At 48.5% G+C, this 24966-nt stretch overlaps 1 protein-coding gene across 3 annotated transcripts in view; it reads left to right on the top strand.

Moving 5' to 3' along the window:
- The window catches only part of MYO5B (myosin VB), a 386934-nt gene that overhangs the window by 298998 nt on the left and 62970 nt on the right, over positions 1-24966 (top strand). For all 3 annotated transcript variants that reach the window (XM_003926074.4, XM_010336832.3, XM_074383485.1), the window contains exons 18-22: positions 2523-2634; positions 7499-7710; positions 9631-9787; positions 11932-12171; positions 19843-20076. In XM_003926074.4, the coding sequence (XP_003926123.3) occupies positions 2523-2634; positions 7499-7710; positions 9631-9787; positions 11932-12171; positions 19843-20076 (955 nt within the window). The remainder of the gene's footprint in view (positions 1-2522; positions 2635-7498; positions 7711-9630; positions 9788-11931; positions 12172-19842; positions 20077-24966) is intronic.

Genomic DNA, 24966 nt, shown 5'->3' on the forward strand with positions numbered 1-24966 from the left:
TCTCGGCTAACTGCATCCTCTGCCTCCTGGGTTCAAGCGATTCTCCTGCCTCAGCCTCTGAGTAGCTGGGATTACAGGAGTACATCACCTAATTTTTGTACTTTTAGTAGAGGCAGGGTTTCACCATGTTGGCCAGGCTGGACTTGAACTTCTGACCTCAAGTGATCTACCGGCCTCAGTCTCTCCAAGTGCTGGGATTATAGGCATGAGCCACCACACCTGGCCAAACTTTTATTACCTTGTTTCTTTGGATAACATTTTTAAAGGGCCCTCTTAAAAAGGGGATATGCTCCAGGAGAAGGGATACAATCCATTTACTATTTTAATATTACGTGAGTTTACCTGAGTATGAGACGGGGGAGTTCCCTGACCCCCATCGCAGGGCATGCTACAGAAGTGTAACTCTTTGCCACTACAAGCTCAAACTCCTTATGGAATAGGAATAGGGAGCATGAAGAAGGGCTGGTGCAGGAACTGGGGGCAAGCCTTTTGGGCTCTAGCCCCACAGCACCATCTAGGGGTGGGTGCCTGCGACTCCTGAAGCCCCACTGTCACAGTGCTGTTTTAGGCTGTCCATGGATGGCTTAAGGGTTAACCAGCTCAGTGCCCCCTTGGTACCCGGGCTCTTATCCAGTGTCCTGGAAGAATCGGGTCACACATGGACTTAAAGGATGAATTTCGGGGAGCGGGTGGCAGTTATTGAGTGGTGGAGGTGGCTCGTGGCAGGATGGATGGGAGCTGGAAGCGGGGGATAGAGTGGAAGATGATCTTCCCCTGGAGTTTGGCTGTCCAGTGGCTGAACTCCTTTCCCACCACCCCCAGGAAAACTCCTCTCCGTGTTCAGACACTCTCTCTCTTCTTTCTCTGCTGGGCTGTTCTGCCATTCGTCTGCTTCTCTCTGTCTTCTCATCTGCCTCTGGAGCCTGGGGTTTGGAGTTTATATGGGTATAGGATAGGGGGTGTCGTGGGCTGAAAGGCAACTTTTTGGGTGAGAAAACAGGAATACCCATCCCCATTCAGGATCATGGATATCCAGGCTTGAGGGTGGGACCTCTGCCAGGCAACCACCTTCTTCTATCCAATATTTCCCTGTTGTCTGCCCACATCAAGTAGTTGGACAGTCATGTAAATTACTTCCACATGAGGTGTACGGACAGTACATGTACCAGAAGACAGGGTGTGGGTGGCACCTCCCGCTGCCTCAGAAGATGAGAGTGGGGGCTGCGTATACACCTCAGCTGAAGACACAGAGAAAGTGAGGATAGGCTGGACTGACCTTCAGAGGGATGTGGAGTGAAAATTCAGAATCTCCCTAGAGTAGGAATTGTGCTGAATTGCTACATGACGGTATGAGGATGTTGTTGAATGAATAACTCCCCAGAATTGAGAGAAGAATCAGTTTCAGGAGAATTAGTATATATATGAATTGAGACCACCTTAATGAGAAGGGGACAGATCCTGCCTGGAAATTGCAAATTTGCTCCTTGGAAAGACAGCATTTGTTTAAGTAGAGATCATTTCAGAGGCCAAGGGGTAAACATAAGGCTTTCTTAAAGATTCTGCTCCCACACAGACCAAAACGGCACTCACCTACATAGGTAGGGGGATTGTAGATGCTCTTAATTATGTGAATTGCCGGACATTTTCTTTATAGTTGGCCTGCATTACTATAATCAGAAGAAAAAAATCACAAGCAAAATCTACTTTGGGGAGAAAAATGGTACCATGTTCTCTCTCTAGGGATTAGGATATGGGCTACTTGTTATTTGTTAATGTACGTATTTCTCCATTTAGAAAGCCTTTTACAATGATCAGTATTCTATAAGAAAACCAACATTCGAAATCAAGGCTGTGCTCCAGGTAAGGCTCCTGCTTCTGAGGAGTGGAGCACTGCATGCTTGAGCACTGTATTAGTTTGTTCTCATGCTGCTAATAAAGACATAATCGAAACTGGGTAAGTTACAAAGAAAAAGGGCTTTAATGGACTCGCAGTTCTACATGGCTGGGGAGGATTCACAATCATGGTGGAAGACAAAGGAATAATGAAGAAACGTCTTACACAGCAGCAGGCAAGAGAGAATGAGAACCAAGCGAAAAGAGGAACCCCTCATAAAACCATCAAATCTCATGAGACTTTTCCTCTGCCACCACCCCCATGATTCAGTTATCTCCCACTGGGTACCTCCCTCAACATGTGAGAATTATGGGTGATACAATTTACGATGAGATTTGGGTGGGGACACAGCCAAATCGTATCAGTCAGAAACCTCCTGTTCAGTCCTCTGAGAAGTACTTTCAAAACTCACCTTTTTTCCAGCCACAATTCCAAGAATCACCTCCACACTGAAATTCTTGGAGGGCCCTGGGAAGTACAAAACTCTGGGGGGACTGTTCTTACCTGCTCTGAGAACAATTTTGTGCCAGAGTATTGACCCTGTGGGGCGCTGTCTGAGGTCACTCATGGCTCTTGTGTGGCCAAGAGGCAGGACGTGTCACCTGACGCCCCTTTGCTTTCCCTCCAGGTGGGCCTACCATGACTTTTTCAACCGGTATCGGGTGCTGGTCAAGAAGCGAGAGCTCACCAACACGGACAAAAAGGCCATCTGCAGGTCTGTCCTGGAGAACCTCATCAAGGTGAGCCACACAGCCCAGCTCCAGGAGAGGCCTGACCAGGGGCCCTAAAGATTGAGGGGGTGGTATTGTCATCTGCATTTTTTTTTTCTTTTAGTCTTCATCCTTCTTATTGAATCTGTTTCTGGGGCATCAATCTGTTTTCCTACATCAGTGACTAGAAAAAATAAAGCAACCCGCTCACCTACCTAGGACACTTCCCAACATTTTTCGCAGCTCAGCACGCATAGAAAATGGAACTCTTTGTACAGCTCACTGGGGTTTATGATGAGGCTGTTCCTGACTGCAAGCTGCCGGCCCAGGATCTTTGGCTTCTCCAGTTCTCAGGGGCTACATAGCACAACCCATATGGTGCATCTGGGTAAGGCCTCTGATGTGGAGCCCAGGCACAGCCCTGAAGCCAGCAGAGGAGAAAGTGGCTGCTGCATCTAGCTGGTTGCATCACTAGCCTCAGGCCCTCCCCCAGGTACTTGTTGTAAGTAAGGCAATGGATTTTATGTTTTAATTAAAACAACTTGAAATCACACCTGACAGCTGAGACTGGAGAACTATAGAAGCAGAGCTATTGGGGCCTTTGATGAGGGGCAAATCCTTCAACATTTCCATGGTGCCAGACATTTCAGGGATGACAGCAGACTGATCATTAATGGCTCGATAAAGGTTAAATTATATCAAAAGTCACTTGAACAAGGTGATCAAAATAATTACCTCAGAAATTTTAATTTTTCAAGTTACAATTTTGTTAGGAAAATCTGTTCATCTGGAGTAGTTCATCACCAGATGATCAAGATCTAAGGTCATGTTTTATTTTGTGAATGTGTCACCGACACCTTCTGAGCATCACCTTAGCTGCTCAAGTCTAGCTATAGACACTGCAGAACATCGTAATAAATGTATGTGTAGCTTTAAAGTTGCCTTTTTAAAAAGAGAGCCTAAATACTAATCCCTCCTGCCATGCCATTTTTTTTTTAATAACAGGGTAAGGGAGTAACAGGCTGGTTAATCAAGGGCTGTGTTTAGTTGGACTCTGGTTGATTGAGGTTTTTGCTGTGGTCCACCTATCAGTGTTCACATTGCAGCATCTTTTTATGGATGAGAAAAATCTCTGTTCAAGGTCAGCTGATTTCAAGGCCTGCGAGTAGCCCCCTCTGCTGTGTGGCTGCCTTCTCATTTGTCTAGGATCACCATTTCCCTTTTCTGTTCCTTTCCTGGATTTCTCCATGTTTGCCACCAGGACCTCTGACTCCTAGACAGGGAACTCTGGAGGGGACTCAGACCAGACTGGCTGAGCCAGCCCCCATGCCGCACTCCCAACCAGTTAACAGGACCGTGCTGTGGCCTGGGGCTGCTGCTGTAATGTGCTCAGGACACTGGGCCTTTCCTGGCACAGCTGCCTCTTCTCTCCACTGACAGGGAGCCTGCCGCTTCTCAGTGCCCAACTTTAGTGCCGCTCCTCCCTCCTGTTTCCCCTGGTCCAGCATGTGGTGCCTGGGGCACTTCATGTCACTCTTAGAGCGCCTATCATGCTGACCTATGTTCCAGATGGGTGTGTCCTTTCTGGTAGAGGACAGCGTCTTTATGTTGACACCACCTCCTTAGTTATGAGCACTGAGTAGGGGGAACCCACTTAATCTTTATGGAATGCATGAAAGAACAAGTGACTTGCCTGAAAAAAAAAATTATATGAATTCATGCTGTTTCCTCTGCCTGGAATGCTTTTTCCCTCTTTCACCTGCCTGACGAAGTGGTATTCTCCTTCCAAACTGAGCTCTAAAATACCTCCTTGGCCTCCTGGATGGTGTTAGCTACTCCATCTTCTGTGGGCCAGCAGTAGTCACCTCCTCCCTTCCCTTATCGCATTCATTCCCGTATGTTGTGAATGAGGGCTTGTCATTTCACCAGACTGAACGCATAAACGGCAAGGGTCCTGTGGTGGCTGTGTTCCTAGCACAATTCCTGATTGTCACAGGAGTATATGAGTTTGTGCAGTTGGCTGCATGGGAACCAGCCAAGAACTGTTCATGACTGGAAACCTGCCAGTAACGGCTCATCCTATGAGGAATAGACAGGAATCGCCTTCATTTTACAGATAAGGAAACTGAGGCACAGAAAGCTGACATAAATTGCCCAAGGTTGCGTAGGTGGACTGACTCTGACTCCCACTGTCTAAACTACATTGCCTTCTGGTCTAGTCTGATTGAGTAATGTCACTGGGCACAGTTATCCTTCCTGGAGATGGAGTAGAGACCAGTGCTAAAGACTTCCTTGGGACCTTCTATTTCCTCCTTTTTATTTTTCCCCCTTTCTTGGGCCACATGCGGACACCCATACTTATGCTGAATGACTGGGACTTTGTGTCAAGAAACCAAGACTTGACAGAGCTGCATGTTAACTTAGAGGGACACATGCCACTTCCTCACCCTGTCCCATGCAAGTGCTAAGTATGTTTTAGAACAACGATAAGGAGAGAAGTGGGGACAAAGGTGGCCTGCAGGACAGGCACTAGGTGCTTAAGGACTACCTTCCTGGAGGGGCAGCCTGGGGCTGGGGCTGCTGCTTTAGGCTGTCAGTGAGGTCTTAGTAAATTGTTGTGGTTGTTTAGGCGAGAAGAGTAGATTCTGGTGGCATCTCCCCTGCAAGGATTTTAGGAATAGCCCCATCATTCTCAACCTGAATTTGTTTATTCTTCAACTCCACAGGTACATGCTGAATTATTTGTACTCTGATCTAGAGGGGTTAGTGTGAGGATTATAAGAGAGTACATAATATGGGCTCTGCCCTCCAGTACTCTAATGCGATGATGAACGTAATCACATCATGGAGACTGGCTGTCATGCAAGCCTGAACCTTCATCACATGGATGAAGGAGCTTAACAAACATCTACAGGGAGCCCACGGAGCACAAGGAACTATGTGAGCGCTGTGTAGAGGAGACAGTGTCATGAAAAGGGGTGAGCTGCAGTTGGAGACTTGTGGCCTGGGACACCCAGATCTGGGGTTATCCTTTGATATTTGCTCAAGTGACCTTGAGCAAGTCACTTTACCACTCTAGCCTTCAGTTTTATCATCTGTGAAGTAAAAGGAGTAGCTGGAGATGGATTGCTAAGGTGGCTTTCAGCTCCTACAGTCTGACTCTTGGAGAAAGGTTCTCAAAAGATGATCGATTGATCAGTGAATAGTAAGTTCTAAGGGTTAGAGGAAGCAGATTTGGGTGAGAGATGTGCTGAAGACACACACGGTGCAGACAGTGTGGAGATCAGGCTGATGGGTGTCTCAGTGGAGCAGTAAGACCCTCAGAGAAATCCTTGTTGAGAAAACCAGTGGCTTTGCCCAGCACATCATCCCTTCCTGTTTTTTTCCAGAATAGGGAATGAAGCACATGTACTCCGTTGCTTGGATGCAGTAGGCAGCCCCCAGCCTCCAGCTCTGCTTAAGCTGGAGGACCTAGGCTTGTCTCCTGATTACGGGGCTTAGCCACCCTGCTTTGGCTTCCTGACCACTCCTGGCTCAGCCAGGAACCGCCCCTGGCAGGGCAGAGATCAAAGCAGGGCCTTGACTGCCTCAAAGCTCCCAGACCCGATCCAGACCCCATTCCTCTCGGCCTGAGCGGAAGGCCCAGTGGGTGCATGGCTCTGAGCAGACACAGAGAGGACAGCCAGGCCCAGAGCCCACTCCTGCCAGCTGCACCAGCAGCCTAGCCCATGCCGGGGACTCAGTTGGTGACACTCAAGCTGGAAGTTGTGCTACCAGCTCAGCCTCAGCTCAGGCAGGATAGCCTTCCCTGTGTGTGGAAATCGACTCCTAGTAACCCAGTAGGGCTTATCCTATAAAGAATGATGACTCAGCACTTTTCAGGGCCATTTGCCAACATGAAATGCATTCTTGTGTGTGTGTTTTCCTTGAACTTGGCTCATTCCTTCTTTTCTCATTATGGTCTTCATGCCAGTGAGCAAAATGGGATGGCAGTTGATTTACAAAGAGCTCTGTCATCGTGGGTTTCCCTCCCAGTGCTCCGTCCCAGGCTTGTCCGCAGGCACCCTGCTGGGTTGTCTTTCCTCAACCACAGGGGTGAGCGCAGGGAAGGGCAGATAATTTTAACCTAATGATGTAATTAAGACAGTAATTACAGGTCCAAAACAATCTCATAGTTTTATTTGGGGGTTATTTGCACCCTGTAATTATGCATACAACTGTGTGGCCGTTTGAGGGTAATCTTTTAAAAATGTCGAGCAGATCAGGTCATTCCCTTGCTCAAAGTTCGCCTGTGGCTCTCACCCCAGTTTTATTTGGCAGCCGATGAGGCCTTTGGTGATTGGCTCCTCCCATCACTCACCTTCAGTTCCCCCAGCTAGCCATCCTGGCTCTCCTGATCCTCAGATAAACCCAGCAGTTGCCACCACCAGACATATGTATCTGCCCTGCCCTTTTGGAATGTTCCTCCTTCCTTTTCCATGGCTGCCTCCTTCCGCTCATTAGGTCTTTGCTCAGCTGTCACCTCCACAGAGCCGCCTTCCTCCAGCATCCTTTCTGAACATCCCCATCCCACCCCCAGCCCCCAGTTTGTTTTCTTCATAATCCTCACCATTCTCTGAAAACAGAAAGCATCTTTATTTGCTTGTCTATCTATCCTCACCATGATGTCAGTTCCCTGAAGGCAGGTGTCTTGTTCACTGCCATGTTCTAGAATATGGCCTGTAGTAGGGCCTTGAGGTCTGTTAAGCAAATGCTGAAACTTTGTGTCTATCTACAGAAAGGGGTGTGTGAAGTCTGGCCAGGGAATTCTGCACTGGATGAATGAGGGTGGTATGGGGCATGTTATTTCTCTGCTCACTGGTGACCAACCAGGTCCGCTTCCTGCCTTGTAAAGGATCCCGACAAGTTCCAGTTTGGCCGCACCAAGATCTTCTTCCGAGCTGGCCAGGTGGCGTACCTGGAGAAGCTGCGGGCTGACAAGTTCCGGACAGCCACCATCATGATCCAGAAAACTGTCCGGGGGTGGCTGCAGAAGGTGAAATACCGCAGGCTGAAGGGGGCTACCTTAACCCTGCAGAGGTACTGCCGAGGATACCTGGCCCGCAGGTGAGCCAAGCCAGGGCAGATCAGGGCAGCAGAGCATGGCAGGGAGGATGGGCGTCTGCCTCTCCCAACTACTTGGTGTCTCTCTTCCTCTGTGCCGAGAGTGGTTCCTGGTGGGGCCATGTCTACGTCTTGGCTTTTTTCTGGCAGCTGGGTCACCCCTCTAGCCAATGCCCTTCTCACCTCGGGGTGGCGCTAGTTCCCCCATCTCCTGGTTTTCCCCAGTCTCCCTGCATCCTACCATCACTAGAACCAGCTGGTTTTGCCACCCATTTCCCCTTTCCCTAAACCCCAAAGTCAAAACTCATTACTTTTAGGAAAAGAGACCCATACAGCCTGGCACAGTTAACCTGCACTTGGCCTCATTATCCCACAGATTTCAGAATGCCTCCGAGTTAGGCAATTCGGGCTGCAAAGGTCCTGGGAGGCCCCTTTTGTGAGTTACTGCACAGAGCCAGGATGGAGAGACTGTGACTTGTCTAAGCACCAGTGGCTACCTAGGGGTGGAGCCAGGATGCCAATCAGCCTCCCCTGCCCGCCCCCAGCTCCACCCAGAGCAGAAGAAACCACTGCAGGCTTCCTTCCTCACTGAAGTCACTGGGCTGATGAGGCACTAAAGCAGCGGAAGTGTGTCAGCCAAGACAGACTGAAGACATAGCCTGCCATCTGACTCTACCTCAGTGGTCAGGCTTTGGGCCCAGGCCTGATTCAAATCCAGTGCCATCTCCAGAAAGGAAATTCTGTGGAGAAGTGACAATAATTGCCACAAAGTCTTGTGTCTGGAGGCCAAACAGAGAGCTAGACTAGGGAATCAGATGCATTTCAGCAAACAGGTGATCCATGGGCTGAGTGGGTCACCTCCTCCTTTGAGGCTTTGCTGAATGATTTCCAAGGTCCCTTCTGGCATTTCACACTGAGGCTCTAACTGAGCACTTGCTACAGGCCGGGCAGCAAACAAGAACCTTGAGAAGGGGGGAAAGTGTCAGACTGGCTTCCTTCTTTAGGGGGTGAGGTAGGAAGGCAGAAAGGCAAGAGAGGAGAGGAAATGGCTGCATCCAGTGCATCCTGAGCAGAAAGGGTTGAGGAGATAAAGAAAACGGGTGGGGCCGGGCGCGGTGGCTCAAGCCTGTAATCCCAGCACTTTGGGAGGCCGAGGCGGGTGGATCATGAGGTCGAGAGATCGAGACCATCCTGGTCAACAAGGTGAAACCCCGTCTCTACTAAAAATACAAAAAATTAGCTGGGCATGGTGGTGTGTGCCTGTAATCCCAGCTACTCAGGAGGCTGAGGCAGGAGAATTGCTTGAACCCAGGAGGCGGAGGTTGCGGTGAGCCGAGATCGTGCCATTGCACTCCAGCCTGGGTAACAAGAGTGAAACTCCGTCTCCAAAAAAAAAAAAAAAGAAAAGAAAACAGGGGTGGATTGGAGTGGGCCTGAGAAGGTTTTAGTCACTCAGCAAACACTTACCTGGTGCCTGCTCTGTCAGAGGCAGTGGGTCCAGGATGATGGAGACACAGCCTCTGGAATCTCCAAGCCTGGGGAGGTTCAGAGGACAGGCAGCAGTGTGGACGCATGATGGAGAGTGCTGCCGGTGAAGCAGTTGAGCACAGCCCAGGCGCAGTGAGGTAGAAGAGTGCTTGGACAAGGATCACAGAGGAGGCCAGACTCTGACTGAGTCTGAAGCTTGTGGGAAGCCTTTTGGGATCATAAGGAAAAAATGAATCCTGCCTTTCTAGCCTCAGCACCACCCACATGCCTAAGGCATTCACTGCCTTTGTTAAGGGTGAAGAAAGTTGGCTTGGCCTGGAGTGTCCAGGTAGGGCCACAGAAGGAGGGTTTGCATTTGCAGATGTCTCAGGGTCCTCTGCATCAGCGCGGTCAGTACTCTCTCCCTGATGTTGCGAGTTTCGTCTTGCTCCCCAGGCTGGCTGAGCACCTGCGGAGGACCAGAGCGGCCGTGGTGCTCCAGAAATACTACCGCATGCAGAGGGCCCACCAGGCCTACCAGAAGATCCGCAGGGCTGCCATCATCATCCAGGCCTTCACTCGGGCCATGTTTGTGCGGAGAACCTACCGCCAGGTGAGTAGCCAGCCTGAGGGCCTCACAGCTGCAGATTCAGAACTAAAGCGGCAACAGACAAATTACTGCCAACACAAACCTTCGTCAAGCACTCCCAACCTTTCTCTAAATGCTTCCACATCTCTGCTCTCACCAAATCCTTTCTGAAGTCCCACAAGGTAGGAAGGGTGTACCTACTGTTGTCTTAGTCCATGAAGTGTTGCTGTAACAATATCAGAGGCTGGGTGATTTATGAAGAAAAGAGGGCTTATTTGGCTCACAATTCTGGTGGCTGGAAAGTTCACAGTTGAACATCTGCTTCTGGTGGGGGCCTCAGCCTGCTTCCACTCACAGCAGGAGGCTGAAACCGGTATGTGCAGAGATCTCATGGTAAGAGAGGAAGCACAAAAGTGGCTCTTCTAACAAGCAGCTCTAGGCCAGGCATAGTGGGTCACACCTATAATCTCAGCACTTTGGGAGGCTGAAGTGAGTGGATCATGAGGTTAGGAGTTCGAGACCAGCCTGGCCAACATAGTGAAACTCCATCTCTACTAAAAATACAATAATTAGCTGTGTGTGGTGGTGGGCCCCTGTAATTCAGCTACTTAGGAGTCTGAGGCAGGACAACCGTTTGAACCTGGGAGGTGGAGGTTGCAGTGAGCCAGGATCGTGCCATTGCACTTCAGCCCAGGAGATGGTGTGAGACTTCATCTCAAAACCAAAAACAAAAAACAAGTATCTCTAATGGGAACCAACAGTGAGGACTCACCCTTGAAGAAGAGTATTTATTTGTTCGTGAGGGATCTGCCCCTGTGACCCAAATACCTCCCGTTAGACTCCACCTCCAACATAGGGGATCAGATTTCAATATGAGTTTTGAAGGGGCCCAGCATGCAACCATGGCAATTTTTATACCTCTTCTGATACCTGAGTTGCTCAGAGAAGCCAAGTCACCTGCCCAAGGGCCCAGGCCAGCCAACAGCAGGACCATGTGACCCATCTAGGGCTCATTCAGACTTGAGAGCAGGCAGTGGTATTGGGCATCAGCAGGTCTAATCCCTCCATTTAACAGATCAGAAGCTTGAAGCCCAACATGGTGAGGTCAGGAGGGAGACCCCAACGTCTTCCCTGCCAGGCTCTTGCTCTTTGTGTTGTCCCAGTGAAGCCAAAACTCTTGGTTAGGGAGCCCCAAATCAGGACACATCTGTTCAACCAGGTAACACCAACACATCTGAAGCACAGAGCTGACTTGAAAGACAAATTGGAAGGAAATACCTAAAATGGGTTTCTTTATCATTAAATGAACATCTGTCTCTTCTGTGATCACAGAAGATGTGATTTTCTAAATAATAAAACTAAAGCACTAAATTGAGAATAATAACAATGGGGTCAGGGTGGAGCACTCCCTGGTGTAATAACATGTGGAGAGACCCTGGCCAGTGGGAGAAGGTGCTGCGAATATTCTTGGGTGATGGGTGGCATCAGTGTGCTGCTGCCATGGAATGGGGCAGGTGATGTTTCGGAGGCACCCAGCAGGGGCAGCACATGCGAAGAGTGAGCACCGATGTGGCTCCCCGCTCTGTCACTCACGGCTGTGGCACCGTTCAACGCTCAGCCTGTTTTCTTGTTTACTCATCATTCCACAAGCATTTCTTTTGCTAGATACTAGGGTGAGCACACTGATGCTTTCATTTCCTGAGTGGTTTTTTAACTTGGTTAAAAAAAAAAAAAACCAGTGAGTTACACACCAAGTTTGTAATTATAAACCATTTAGCCTGCCGTGGACACTCACTGAAGGATCTCACTTTGAGCTCAGTGCTACCAGGAGGGGACCACCACCTGATAATGTGGGGAGAGCAAGTGGATGATCATTATGTCCCTACAACCTTGTGGTTTTCAGACTGGTTTCCTAACCCATAAAAGAAAAATTAAAAGCTGAAAAGAGTTTGACAGCTGATTCCCTGTGGATATGTGGCTGCAGATCCTCACTAAAATGTGTTATAAAACCACCACCAAAGCCCGAAATCTTTGGGGGCACATTCTCTGTGTAGTTCCTGGAGCCGAGGCCGCCCTGGGGTCTCCCCTCCACAGGCTGTGATACATGCTTCCTTAACTCCTGTCCTGCAGTGCAAACCCACAAGGTGTGTATCCTTGTCTCCTGCCAGGTCCTCATGGAGCACAAGGCCACCATCATCCAGAAGCATGTGCGGGGCTGGATAGCACACAGGCATTTCCAGCGGCTGCGGGATGCAGCCATTGTCATCCAGTGTGCCTTCCGGATGCTCAAGGCCAGGCAGGAGCTGAAGGCCCTCAGGATCGAGGCCCGCTCAGCAGAGCATCTGAAACGCCTCAACGTGGGCATGGAGAACAAGGTGGTCCAGCTGCAGCGGAAGATCGACGAGCAGGTCGGTGTCTGCAGCTCCCCACCCGGGTGTTGGGGCATGTTTGAGAGAGCCCACAGCTTCCTTGGGGGAACGGCACATGCCAAAGACCTGAAGGAGCACAGATGTCCTCAGGCAAAAGCAGATACTAACTGTGGCAGGCAGATCAATGGCCCCTAAAGATATCCTCAGCCCTGGGATCTGTGAGTGTGTTACCTTGTATGGCAAGAAGGACATTGCAGATGCAATTAAATTAAGAAATGTAGGATGGGAAAAGTATCTTGGATGAGCCAGGTGGGCTTGATATAATCACAGGGGTCCTCCTAAGAAAGAGGCTGGAGGGTTGGGTTCAGAGGAGAAGTGACAACAGAATCACAAGTGGGAGGGTTGCAGGCTCTGAGCCAAGGGATGCAGGCAGCTTTGAGATGCCAGAGAAGACAAAGATGTGGACTCCCCCCTGGAGTGTCCAGAAAGAATGCAGCCCTGATGACCCCTTCAGACTCCTAACCTCCAGAGCTGTAAGATAATGATTTATGCTATTTTGAGTCATAGCTTGGTGGCAACTTATGGCAGTAACAATAGGAAATTTTCAGGCCTAGGGTACTGGTGTTTTGCACTTGCAGGGGTGGCATGGGGTGATGGCAGCAGCAGCTGGTGTGCGCAGGGGACTTGCTGTGCGAGGCATGGGGCTGGTGCTTTGTCTGGAGTAGCTTGTCTAATATAGCAGCCCTCCTAAGGCAAGTGTTACCACTCCCCTTTTTGTACAGTTGAGGACACTGGAAGGGCACACGCATCCTAAAGTCACACGGGTGGCAGTGGCAGGGCCAAGGCTTGAACCCCAGCTGTCTGGCTCCAGAGCCCACGCTCTGCATCACCTTTCCCTTATTCCTCTTTCTGCCTGTCCGCTTCTTTTGGAAAGAGCATTTGCTTTGGAAATAAGAATTCAGTTCTGCTTAAAAGTTGAGCGACTACATAACTACTCTGAGCCACTTTTCTTATCCGTAAAATGGGGCTGACAGGGCTGGAAGAAGATGAATGGTCTAATGCATATGCAGGGCCTGGGATGCAGTAGGAGAAACCTGGGAAATGGTTAGCGCTCTGATTTTTAAGCTTTTCCCTCTTTCTACCCTGGCCACCTTCTTACGTCAGCCAGTCACAGGACTAATAAGCCATTGATTAAATCCCTGTAGGGGGCTGGGTACTGCACAAGGTGATACAAGAGATTCGGGATGAGCATAGGACCCTCGGCTCTTTCTGTCTGGTGGAAAAGACAGGCTCACACATGTATGTGCACAAACCCAGGCCCCCACTTTTTGGTGGTCTACGTGGCCAGTCCTCCTTTCCTTCAGAAGACCTTTATTGGATGCTTGGCTCTTTCAGGTGGTTCATTGGGCTTGCTGGACAGAGGATGGCTGTGACATACATTGCATGCTGTATCATAAGGGAGGAAATTTTATGCCAACAGGGCAAACAGCATTGATCCTCCTGAGGATTTTCGAAGCATCTACCATGTGCCAACCTCTGCGATATGTGTTTTGTGTTCATTCTTATTTGATCTTCGCACAATCTTATGAGGTTGTTTTGTATATGAGCAAATGGTGAGTCAGGGACATCAAGTACCTTGCCAAGGTCACAGAAAGAAAGTGCTGGGACCAGGATTCCACCCCAGCTCTGATCCCATGGCCATAACGAGGGCAGTGCTGGTTTTTTAAACCCAAACATTACTGAAGAGTTTCAGTCCTTTCCCATGTACACCCACTGCTGCGATTGACTCCCAGAGTTGAATGGAGGTCACTGTGTCTTTGTGCATGCAAGGTGTAGAGGTGACTGCAGAACCAGGCTTCTGAGATGCCCCTGAGGGTGCCTTCTAGGGAGGGAGAGGACATGAAGAGTGTGCATGGCGTGGAGAAAAAGAGAATTTTAGAGTTGAAACCACCAGGTATGGCCTTGGAAGTCATTTGGTTTTAATGTATTTATTCTATAGTGGACATTTTTGAAGCTTCTCATGACCCAGTGGGGCAGGAAAAAAAGGCATTTTATACCTAAGTCAGCCACCCTGAACAGGATCCCAAAAGCAGTGCACAGCTAGCAATAGAATATCTCTGTTTCCCTGCTCTTGCAAAAGACAAGACTTTCTGAGAAGAGATTGTCACTGGGTGTTTCTCTGTGTGAGTTCTACAGGGGGCCTTGTTTGACTTGGCTCCTTACTGGGGAAGCAAGGCAGAGAGCCCAGTAACAGGGTGAGGACCTTGGTATTTGCCCCTGGTCAGCCTGCTGTGATATATACCAGGTCAGGAAGGAGGGCTCATCCACGCAGTGGGACAGGAGTACAAAGGGAAAGGTCTGGTGTCTGGCACTGGCTGTTTGAGAACACGAGCACAAAGCATGCCAAGGCGGTGGTGGTTATTGTGGCTGTTGACAACAAGACAAGACTTGCTTAGTCAAATGTTGTGAGTTAACTTTCCAGCCAGAGTGCAGCCTCAGGGATGAGGGGGCGTTGACCATCGCATCCTGCCAGGAGCCCTGTGTACATGCCAGCACCCCCAGTCTTGGTTTCCAGCCATAGGGATCTGCATTGGCATTGCTGATCTCTAAAGTTAACTTGAGAGGATAAAAATAAATCTAGTATTTTGCAATCCACGTGCTTGAAAAATCAAAGAAAAGCAGATTTAAATGGCCTATTTTTTAAAAAAAAAGGCTTTTTGCCTTAAGCTTCCTGCTTGGCAAACATCTGTGAGTGGTGGCAGGTGTTAGCTACCCTGGGCAGGATGCCCTGTGTGTAGAGAGTGATCAGAAAAGGCGGGAGGGGTGGAGAAGCTCTTGCTTTCTTGCACCCTTGCCCACGCTGCCTGAATAGACACCTGGTGCTCTCCTCATGTGTTAACTCATTTAATCCCCACCAGAACCCTAGGAGATAAATATTAATATTCCCATTTTAAGGATGAAAAAACTGAGGCACACAGGTTAAGTAGCCTGCCTGAGGTCATACAGCTAGTAAGTAGCATGGCTGGGATTGAAACTGGGCAGGCTGGTTTCAGGGTGTGTTCTGCCACCTCTGACAAAACTATAAGATCTCTAGCTTTTGAGAGTCTCTTGGAACATGCCAGGAGAACTCCTCAGTCCAAGGGAGATGCTTAGCCTTAGTTTGGGTTCATGCTCATACAGATAGTATTGTCCTTGGGACTAGCTGGCATTTAATAGTCAGGAGTGGGACCCAGTGTCAAATAACATGCTTGACACTCTGTTGTAGGAGGAACCATTGACGTAATCTCCATAGAGCTCTATATAGGGGCTTATTTCACTGCAGTCTCCTAGCAGATGGGGTCAGCTGTTTGCAAGTGAATAATGTTTTTTGTTGTTGTGCGTTTGTTTTTCCCTATAATTCCTGGAGACAATTCAGGCAGTGGTTCTCTCTCGGCACATAAGGTTTTTAAGCCAAAAGGGGAGAATCTGCGAACACCAGGGTCACCACAGGTGAAAGTGTCCCAAGGTATTTGTCAGAACAGTACAGGGGGTGGACAGAGGCCCCACTGGACAGAGGCCTGGGTTCTGTCTCAGTTATATTCACAACCAGAGCTGATAGCTTGGAAATGATTGGGACTTGAGTTCTTCCAAGGTGATTCACCTAGATCTCGAAGGTAACATCTAGCTCAAAAATTCACTGATACCGTGATCTGGCTACAGTAGTGTTCCTATCCCCAGACTGTACTCTAGAATCTCCTGAGGAGATTTTTCTAAAAAAGTATTCTCACTGCCAAGAAATCAGTAAGGGAGGAAACAAAGACAAAACGAGGGTAAGGTTAGCACCCAAAATTCACATCCTAAGGCCTTGTACACCCAACTGGAAAGAAAAGATGCAAATTTGGCACCAACTTTCCAGGCAAACAGTAACAGGAAAGAAACAGTGGCTTGAGAGTCCTTAAGAGAAAAGAAACATGCAGCTCAAGAAGATTTGGAGCTGTCCGTGGTGCTGACATGTTTGTCCTTTGGCCTTTCATAATCTGTGACGTGACAAGCCACATCCTTCACCATATCCTGCAGTGATATATACAGTGCTGGTTCTTGAGACCATTTCTTACAGTGTCCCTGGGATAGGCTGTGGCATGACATCATTCAGCGAAACGATGTAGCCCATGAACTCAGCTCTGCCAGTCTGGCTTTAGTCAAGCACGCATATAGAGTTGGCCAGTTTAACTTACAATTTATTTATAATGAGAGTAAAGTTCCTTAGACACTTAAGAGTATAAGGTTATTCTTAAACATATTTTATACAAGAAATATGGCACAAATATGTGGAGTCAGTAGCCTTGTAAATCAATCTGATTCCATATACTTAGCAGTCACTTAGTAAACAAGTTACATTTGTTATATACAATCATGCATATCTACATACACACACACACACACACACACACACACACACACATATTCTATACAGTCATGCATTAACAACAGAGATATCTTCTGAGAAATGCATTGTTAAGCAAGTCTGTAGTTGTGTGAATATCATAAAAGGCACTTACACAAACCTAGATGGTGTAGCCTACTACACACCTAGGCTATGTGGTATAGCTTGTGGTTCCTAAGCTACAAACTGGCACAGCATGTTACTGTACTGAATACTGTATGCAAGTGTAACACAATGGTAAGTATTTGTGTATCTAAACATATCTAAACATAGAGAACGGATAATAAAAATATGGTATAAAAGATGGGACACCTGTATAGAGCACTTACCATGAATGGAGCTTGCAGGCCTGGAAGTTGTGTGGGCTGAGTGAATGTGAAGGCCCAGGGATTACTGTCCACTCCTGTAGCCTTTATAAACCATACACTTAGGCTGCACTAAGCTTACCAGAAAATTGTTTTTCTTCAGTAATTAACCTTGGATTACTGTAATGTTTTTACTTTATAAATGTAATATTTTTAACTTTTGGCTCTTCTGTAATGCTTAGCTTAAAACACAAATGTACAACTGTACAAAAATATTTTCTTTCTTGATATTCTGGAAGCCTTTTTCCATTTTTGAAATTTATTTTAGGGATACCCTATTCTTCATGAAGTGCTTATTTTACATTGCCTATCTATCAAAACAGCTTATGTACCCCATAAATATGCACACCTATTATATACCCAGAAAAATTAAAAATAAATTTTTTTTTTAGTTTTTTTTTTTTTATTAAAAACAAAGTCACAGACACATGCATTAGCCTAGACCTACACAAGGTCAGGACTGCCTTCCATCTCCATATCTTGTTCCACTGAAAGGTCTTCAGGCCAGTAATGTGGCAGGGAGGGTTTCTGGGGTCTCCAAGGGGTGGGCTCCTCATGCCCTGCCCTCTGCCAGGTTTGGCTGCACAACCATGACACCTATAGGCACAAGGATGAGCTTTCTGGGGTCTGCCCTTCTGAAGTCAAATGTCCAGAACACAAAACACATCTCCATGGGCCCCTAGTGACCATATCTGGATGCCCATGACAAGACATAAGGAGCTCCCCACCCACACCCCAGACAGCCAGAGACTCAGGCATCTCTCCAGGGTTCTCCATAGAGAATCTGAATAATTAAGATAGCTGATGTTTACCGAGCCCCTAGCAAAGTACTTTATCTCCCTAATCCCACCCTCTGAGGTAGAATTACTGTTACATACCTGCTTTATACATGAGGGCACAGCACAGAAAGGTTGGATGACTAGGTCAGATAAACACAGCTGATCAAGGATAGAGCTGGGATCTGAGCACAGGTCTGTCCAGCTCCAGCCATTCAACTCCCTGACATCCCTGAGCCAGGTCTCAGACAGTGTCAAGATCAATGCAGCTGGGCCTCCTGGATACATCATACTTCACATTAGAGCCCTGGGGTGCCATCTTTGTCAGTAGCAAGATGTGCCTCCTGCCACCATGTGCGCTTCTCTTCATGCCCCAACAAGCTCTACCTAGAGACCCCCTGCCCAGTTATCCTCCTACTCCTAGCATCTGACCCAGGCTGTGCCATCTAGAGAGAGCAGCTGGGCTGAACCTCACGTCCAGCCCAGAGCCGAGAAGAAGTTAGAGGGTGGCTAGTCTAGCATGTGTTCCCGCCCTGTGCCCCACTCCCCTGTGTAGAGATCCTCACCCTCCAGTGGAGACCCAGACCAGAGTGGATAATACAGACACACATTGGGTTTGGCTGTTTGTTTGTTTGTTTGTTTGTTTGTCTTGAGTTGGAGTTTCTCTTCATTGCTTAGGCTGGAGTGCAATGGCGCAATCTTGGCTCACTGCAACCTTGGTCTCCTGGGTTCAAATGATTCTCCTGACTCAGCCTCCCAAGTAGCTGGAACTACAGGTGCCCATCACCACACCTAGCTAATTTTTGTACTTTTAGCAGAGATGAGGTTTCACCATGTTGGCTAGACTGGTCTCAAACTCCTGACCTCAGGTGATCCATCTGCCTCAGCCCACCAAAGTGCTGGGATTATAGGCATGAGCCACCACAGCCAGCTGGGTTTTTATATAGAATCTGCTTGATTGGATTTCTTCTTTGCGATGCCTTAGAGCAAAGCTGACAGGCAGACCAGGCTTGAAGATGTGTCAGGTTGTAACTGGGAGGTTCCCACAGAGTGCTGGGGGGGTGGGTAGTGTGTCTCACTCTGTTTGTTGGTGCAGAAAATGGACTGCTGGCTTGTGTATTGATGTGCTGGTCACAGCCACAAGGCCCCACAGCATATGTGGCATTTTACTGAGTCCCAGAGATTTTCTCTTGCTGCTCCTCACTGCTTTCTGTGAAGTTTAATTTCTTATGTGAATTCATCATTGATTCCTGATGCTTCAGCTTACCAGTGTTTTGGCCGCTAACTCTATTCTACCTGGTTGTCCTGCGGAGCAGAGCAATGAAAAATAATCGATGATCACTATTGCCTGCTTGGGGATTTGGAGAACCCTATTTCTTCCTCTCCACTTTCCCCACTGACCACTCTCAGCTGATGCTCCCAACTCTTGTGGTGCTGATTCCTGCCCATAATTTACAGTAGCACTTGATATCAGCACTAGCTTCTTAGGGCTCTGGGCATGGAGGATTCTTCACACCTGTTTGTTGCCTGAATGGGCTAGAATTAGGTACCCCATCTGCAGGAGCATGGTGTGGGCAGGGTAGGTCAGGGCGTCACTTCCCTGAAGCTATGGCTGACAGGTGGTGAGGGAGATTCCAAGGCCCCATGGAGAGCCTCCTTGGAATAAGGGATGCTGAAGGGATCCTTTGTCTCAGAGCCAGTGATTAGGTTGCAGTTCTTTGTGCTGGCAAGTCCACAGGCAGGAGGAATCTGTATGAAAGGGAAACCTAAAAAGTGAAGGCTGCGATCCAGGGAGCCAGCTTCATTGTTCCTGCAACTTAAAAATAAGGTGTAGGCTTCGCCCAGCCAGACATAGAGCCACGGACTAGCAGGCAGCTTCCAGGTCTGCACGGGCTCACGAAAGCTCCTTGAACTCTTTGAATGTCAGTGTTGCTGTTCTGTGTTTTCCTCTATTTCTGTAGGTTCACAGTAGTGTTTTGTTAGGGAGATGCCAGGCAAGCACTTGAGCGTGCAGTAATTGTGAAACTTAATCCCACCTTGGAAGTTCCTTTTTTCATTGCCTTCCTGCTTTTTTTCCTGGTAAAATAACCCTTTCCCCCCCAACCCCTTCTTCTCCCTTCTCCTTGTTTGCTGATGTTCTCCACAGAACAAAGAGTTCAAGACATTGTCGGAGCAGCTGTCCGTGACCACCTCCACATATTCCATGGAGGTGGAACGGCTGAAGAAGGAGCTGGAGCACTACCAGCAGAGCCCAGGTGAGGACAGCAGCCCGAGGCTGCAGGAGGAGGTGGAGAGCCTGCGCACAGAGCTGCAGAGGGCCCACTCAGAGCGCAAGATCCTGGAGGATGCCCACAGCAGGGAAAAGGATGAGCTGAGGAAGGTATGCTTGGGCCAGAGGGGCAGGCACTGGCAAGCAGAGTGGGTGGGCACATGGAGCCACTCCTCAGAGACCACTGCCGCTTCAAGTGGTAAAACTGCCATGGACTTGGGCTTGTGTCCACAGACTGACCATTCATTTTGTGTCTAGACAGAAAGTGGCATGCTTTAGAAAACCCACACAAGCATGACTGTGCTTCTGCTGTTAACTGGACACTGGCATCCCCTGGGAGGGGCACATGGTATCTGCCTGCGAGCATTGTTTTTATGGTCTCGAGTTAGGCTCAGGGCTGGCTTTGTGGCCTGCATCCTTGGCAAGAAAGCCGTGACAGAGGCTGGGGCTGCTCTTGATGTTGCCTGTAGGGGCGGGGCAGCCTCTGAGCACCCCTGCCAATGATGCAGCATTGTGCTTTAGCGGATGCGCCTCACCTTTGAACACTGAAAGTCTGAACCTGTTACACCCACTCTGGTAGGCTTATTTCTTACACCATGAAATAGAACCTCCTGAGCTTTGCCCCAACCCTGAACATCAGGGCACAGAGATTCCGTGCTCCACTGCCAAGATAACTGTTCCAGTCAGGGAAGTCCCAAGTGCCCCTGGAGAGCCCCCTACAGACTTGAGTCATTGGTTTTGTGCCTTCCACCTGCCCGCACCCGCATCTCTACAAGCCACAGGGAAAATAGCATGTTGCTCACTTATTCAATGTCTGTCCATCAGTGGGGAGTCGCAGTGGGTGGGAATCTAAGAGGGAGAGATGCAGTGTTGAGGGTGTTGGAGTAACATTTTCAAAACTGGGACAGGCTGGATGCTGCTGCAGGAAGAGCCCTGGGGTAGACAGGGGAGTTCTCAGACTCCCATCCCCACCCTGACATTCCCAAGGATGTGCAGAAAGCCTCACTGGCCTTAGTTCCCGCATCTGTGTGTATATTTGTAAAAGTTGGTTCAGATCATCTCCAAGCTCCCTTCTGGACGTGCACCTGGCCACCTCCAGGAGATTGTGTTTGACTCCCGGAAGGAACAGAGGCCCTCATCCCTAGGTGGCAGTCTTTCTCTCTTCTATTTCCCACTGCCTTTCCTGGCCTGAGCCCTTACACACATCTGAGGAACATGCAGACACCTGTGGAGGAGCGAGCCTACAGTGCCGGCACGGGCTGGGCTTGCATAGATCTTCCCATCTTGGGCATCAGAACCATCAGCTCCTGCCTTCACCCAGACCCCAGGGATCTCTAGGGGCCAGAGGTGGGATTTAGGTGTGGGAATTAGGGAAAGAAGAAAGTCAGATGCAGGCTTCCCATAAAAGGCCACCCTCCTGATGTGTTGCTTTGAGGCACCACGAGACCCTCTGCCCAGAGAAGTCACCTGCCAGCCTGCCCACCTCGAGGAATAAAGTGAATTCCTTCTTTAGGATAAAGCATATGTTGCTTGGAAACACTGTTAAATATGGCTACAAGCCTGTAACCTACAAATCCATACTGGAATTCTGAAATTCCACACTTGTGGTTTGTCTAACCTTGGGAGCAGATGAATGGGATGGTAACCTTTCTACATGAATAAAAACCAGAAGGTGAGATCTAAAGCCAGAGGGAAAGGATCAAGAATAGAACTAGAACTCCAGAGATAGCGATCCTGGGAGAAAGGAACATCCCCTGCATGTGTGTCCCAGACAGATCAGACACCTGCAAAGTCTGTTTACCCAGCAGACCCACAAAATCAGGTCTCACCTATCTCTGCCCCAACAGAAAGCACTTGACTCATCAGCTCCCCAGCCCCCTGCCCTGCTGCCCACCAAAAATGCTATGACTTGGGGACTTCAGCACTCTAAAACCCCAAGTCTCCATCAAAAGGAGTGCATATGTAATATGAAAATCTTTGTTGGAAGAGCAAAACAGAAGTAGACTCCCTCCTTCTCTCCTTAAAAAAAAAAAATTGCTACTCTTCCCTAGCAATAACATACTGGCCGAGGTCTTAAAGAAAATTAGAACTTGGAATTGATAACAAAAAAATTAAGGATGCTGCAAGGAGGGGAATGCTAGTAGAAGACTAGTGCGAAAGCCCCTTCCCTACCCCAATGTAAGCAAATCCGAACTTAGTAACACTCAGAAACCCACAGGAGATGATTCATGAAGTGGCATGTCCGCCTCTTTCCTGGAAAAGAAAAAGCGGAAGCAAACATTCTTTAGGATCTTCAGAATCTTTTTGTGGTGGTGGTTGGGGGTAGGTAGACAAACTGGCTGGCTTTTTTTGTTTTGTCTTCTGCGCCTCCTCAGGGTATAATATTTATCCAAGGTACTGTGTCAATCTCAATAAATGCTGAGTAATCAGACAATCGGTTTCCTCCTGGGCTTGAGCCGGAGCCTGCTCTGCGTTGAGCGAGATTGATGAGACCAGCCAAGCACAGTGAGGGGGCCGACTGCTAGTAGATGTTTAATTAATGAGTTTGATATTTCCATCAGCAAAGGCAGGCAGTGTTGTATTGGATCTGCTATCCTGGAAAACTCTGGGCTTGCCATCTCTGACGATGTTAATTGGCAGGCCTTGGCCTGTCTCCTTGGGGGCAGGAATTCATCTCTGTGTCCACAGATCCCAGAGCAGCCCTGTTGCATAAGTGAGATGACATCCTTTTCTACTAAAGGTTTCCGTTGTTTTGGCGCCTCCACGGGGTGGTCCACACCCAAGCCCTTAGCCTCCTTCCCTTTTAGCCTGTGGAATGTGTACATTTCATTCTTTTTGAAAGCTTCAGTGAGTCCTATGCCAGCTGCTTTTGTACAGCTGTGCTGTTTTGCATGGCCACTCTGTTTGGTGAAAGAGAGGCACTCCCCAAGGGCTGCCCTAGGCACAGAGGTGATAACTCATTATTCAGAATCTGCTCTAAAGGCTGCTCAGTGAGACCAGAAAAAGGGCTGGCTTGGTGCAGGGCTGTGGTGGGTGAGGAGGAGCCACCCACAGCCAGGTGCCTGGCTCTGAGTGGGCGTCCCTGGTCCTTGTGAGAGATGACTAGCAGGTCCCCAGGCACTGAGCGTTCAGACTAGTGGGGCTGGGTTGTCCATTGTCTCAAGACATCAGTCACAGAACCACTAGCTGCTAGTTGGTTGCCTTGGACAGTTCCAATTATAAAGGTTTTGATTTTCCAAATAGAGGTAGAAAGATCTGGCTTGGGGAATGGGGGCTCTCACAGCAGAGTGTGTTGAGCCTTCCCCCCAAAGGCGCAGAGCAGAACTACTTTCACCAACTAAGAGGGACTTGTGCTCTCAGCAGCACCAGGACTCATGGTTCATGTGGAGGCTGAGGGTTATTAGGAAGCAGACCCTGGCCCATCGCTGGAAGGACAGTGTCTCGCTGCAGAAAGCACAGAAGTTCATGGTCCTTCATTCAGCAGGTGTTTGAATGCCGGTATGTGTTAGATCCTGTTCTACACGCTGGGGCAAAAGGTGAATGGTTTTCAAAAAAGCCCTTCTCATTCTTAAGGAGCTTAAATGTGTGGGGATGGGGGAAGAAAGTACAGACAGGAATTGAACACGAATTACCCACCACAGGCTGTAAACAACAATGAAGCAGAGTAAAGGGGATGGAGGGCAACCTATGGGGCCTGAGGGGTGCGGTCTCACTTTTGATGGCCAGAGAAGTCTCTCTAAGAAGACACCTGAGTGAGGGGAGAGGATAAACCAAGGCAATTTGGGGGAACGAGTGACAGGTATAGCACAGATGCACAGGCCTTAGGGCAGGAAGAGCCTGGGTGGGTGTGAGGACCAACGCAGTGCCCCTTGGGCTCAGGTGGAGTGAAGAGACTGAAGAGACGAATACTAGGAGCACAGCTGCTGTCAGGAAGGATCTTCTGACTGCAAGGGCAATCTTGGTCCATGAAACCTCCAGAGACATGAGCAACCCTGTCCCAGGCACTTCAGCTTCTGTGAGCTTAGGGGTGGGAGAGGAATTAAAACACATCTGCAGGACCGTTTTGAAGATACTTTAGCCAATCATTTCAAAGTTGACTTATGATCCAAAGGAGGTTGATTTTCAACTTTTACTTTCATAACTCATCTAGTTTAAAATAAAAATTCATACTGTGCTTACTTAGAAGAACATTCTCAGAGAACGGTCAAATAAACACTTCCAGGGTTTGGAGAATTAAAGGAGTTGTCCCTTCCTAGGGCTGTGCCTGTAAATTTCTATGGTGTGAAAACTGCACAGCAGCAAGGACAGATGGCAGATGAGCCTTTTCTGATCAGCATTGTCCAACCAGTTGTCCCATGTTTGCTACTAGAAAACATGCGCTGGCTCTTCTTACAGTACTGATATCCCACTTGAAAATGTAAGACAAAACGAAGCCCATAGCTACATTTGTATCCCCAAAGACAAACTAGTAAAGGCAGTTCTTTAGCATATAGCTGCGGCATTTGTTTAATTTAAAAGGGACTATATCAGCCTCATAGAGGATTTCCCCCCGGTGTTGGTTCTGATAAGCTGTTCCAAATAAGATTTTAGAAGAAACACTTTGAGCAATATTGCCTGCAAGGGTTAAGACTAACCACTCCCCCAACTCCAAAAAAAAAAGGACCTGCTGAATGGTGTTGAATAAGGCTGAAACCTAAGGTGTTATTTATTATGCTCAGGGGATGCTGCGTTAGCTGGCTGGGAAGATTGGGGGTGGCTGGTACCTGGAGAAACATGATTGAGGAAGCATTCTCTCACCTCCCTGGGGTGTGGAGCTGAGTGTGGGATTGGTCCTTTCCTGCTGTTCATGAAAGATCAGGAACATGGGCCTACCTCCAAAATTGTTTGGGTGAGCAAGAAAAACAAATCCCCCTGATGCCACTTTAATACATGGATTAAAATAACAAAGCCAAGTCAGAGACCTGCATTCATGAATCAAAGCCTCAGAGGGAGATGGAGGGA

Source organism: Saimiri boliviensis, chromosome 13, assembly GCF_048565385.1.
Source record: "Saimiri boliviensis isolate mSaiBol1 chromosome 13, mSaiBol1.pri, whole genome shotgun sequence".
Lineage (NCBI taxonomy): Eukaryota > Metazoa > Chordata > Mammalia > Primates > Cebidae > Saimiri > Saimiri boliviensis.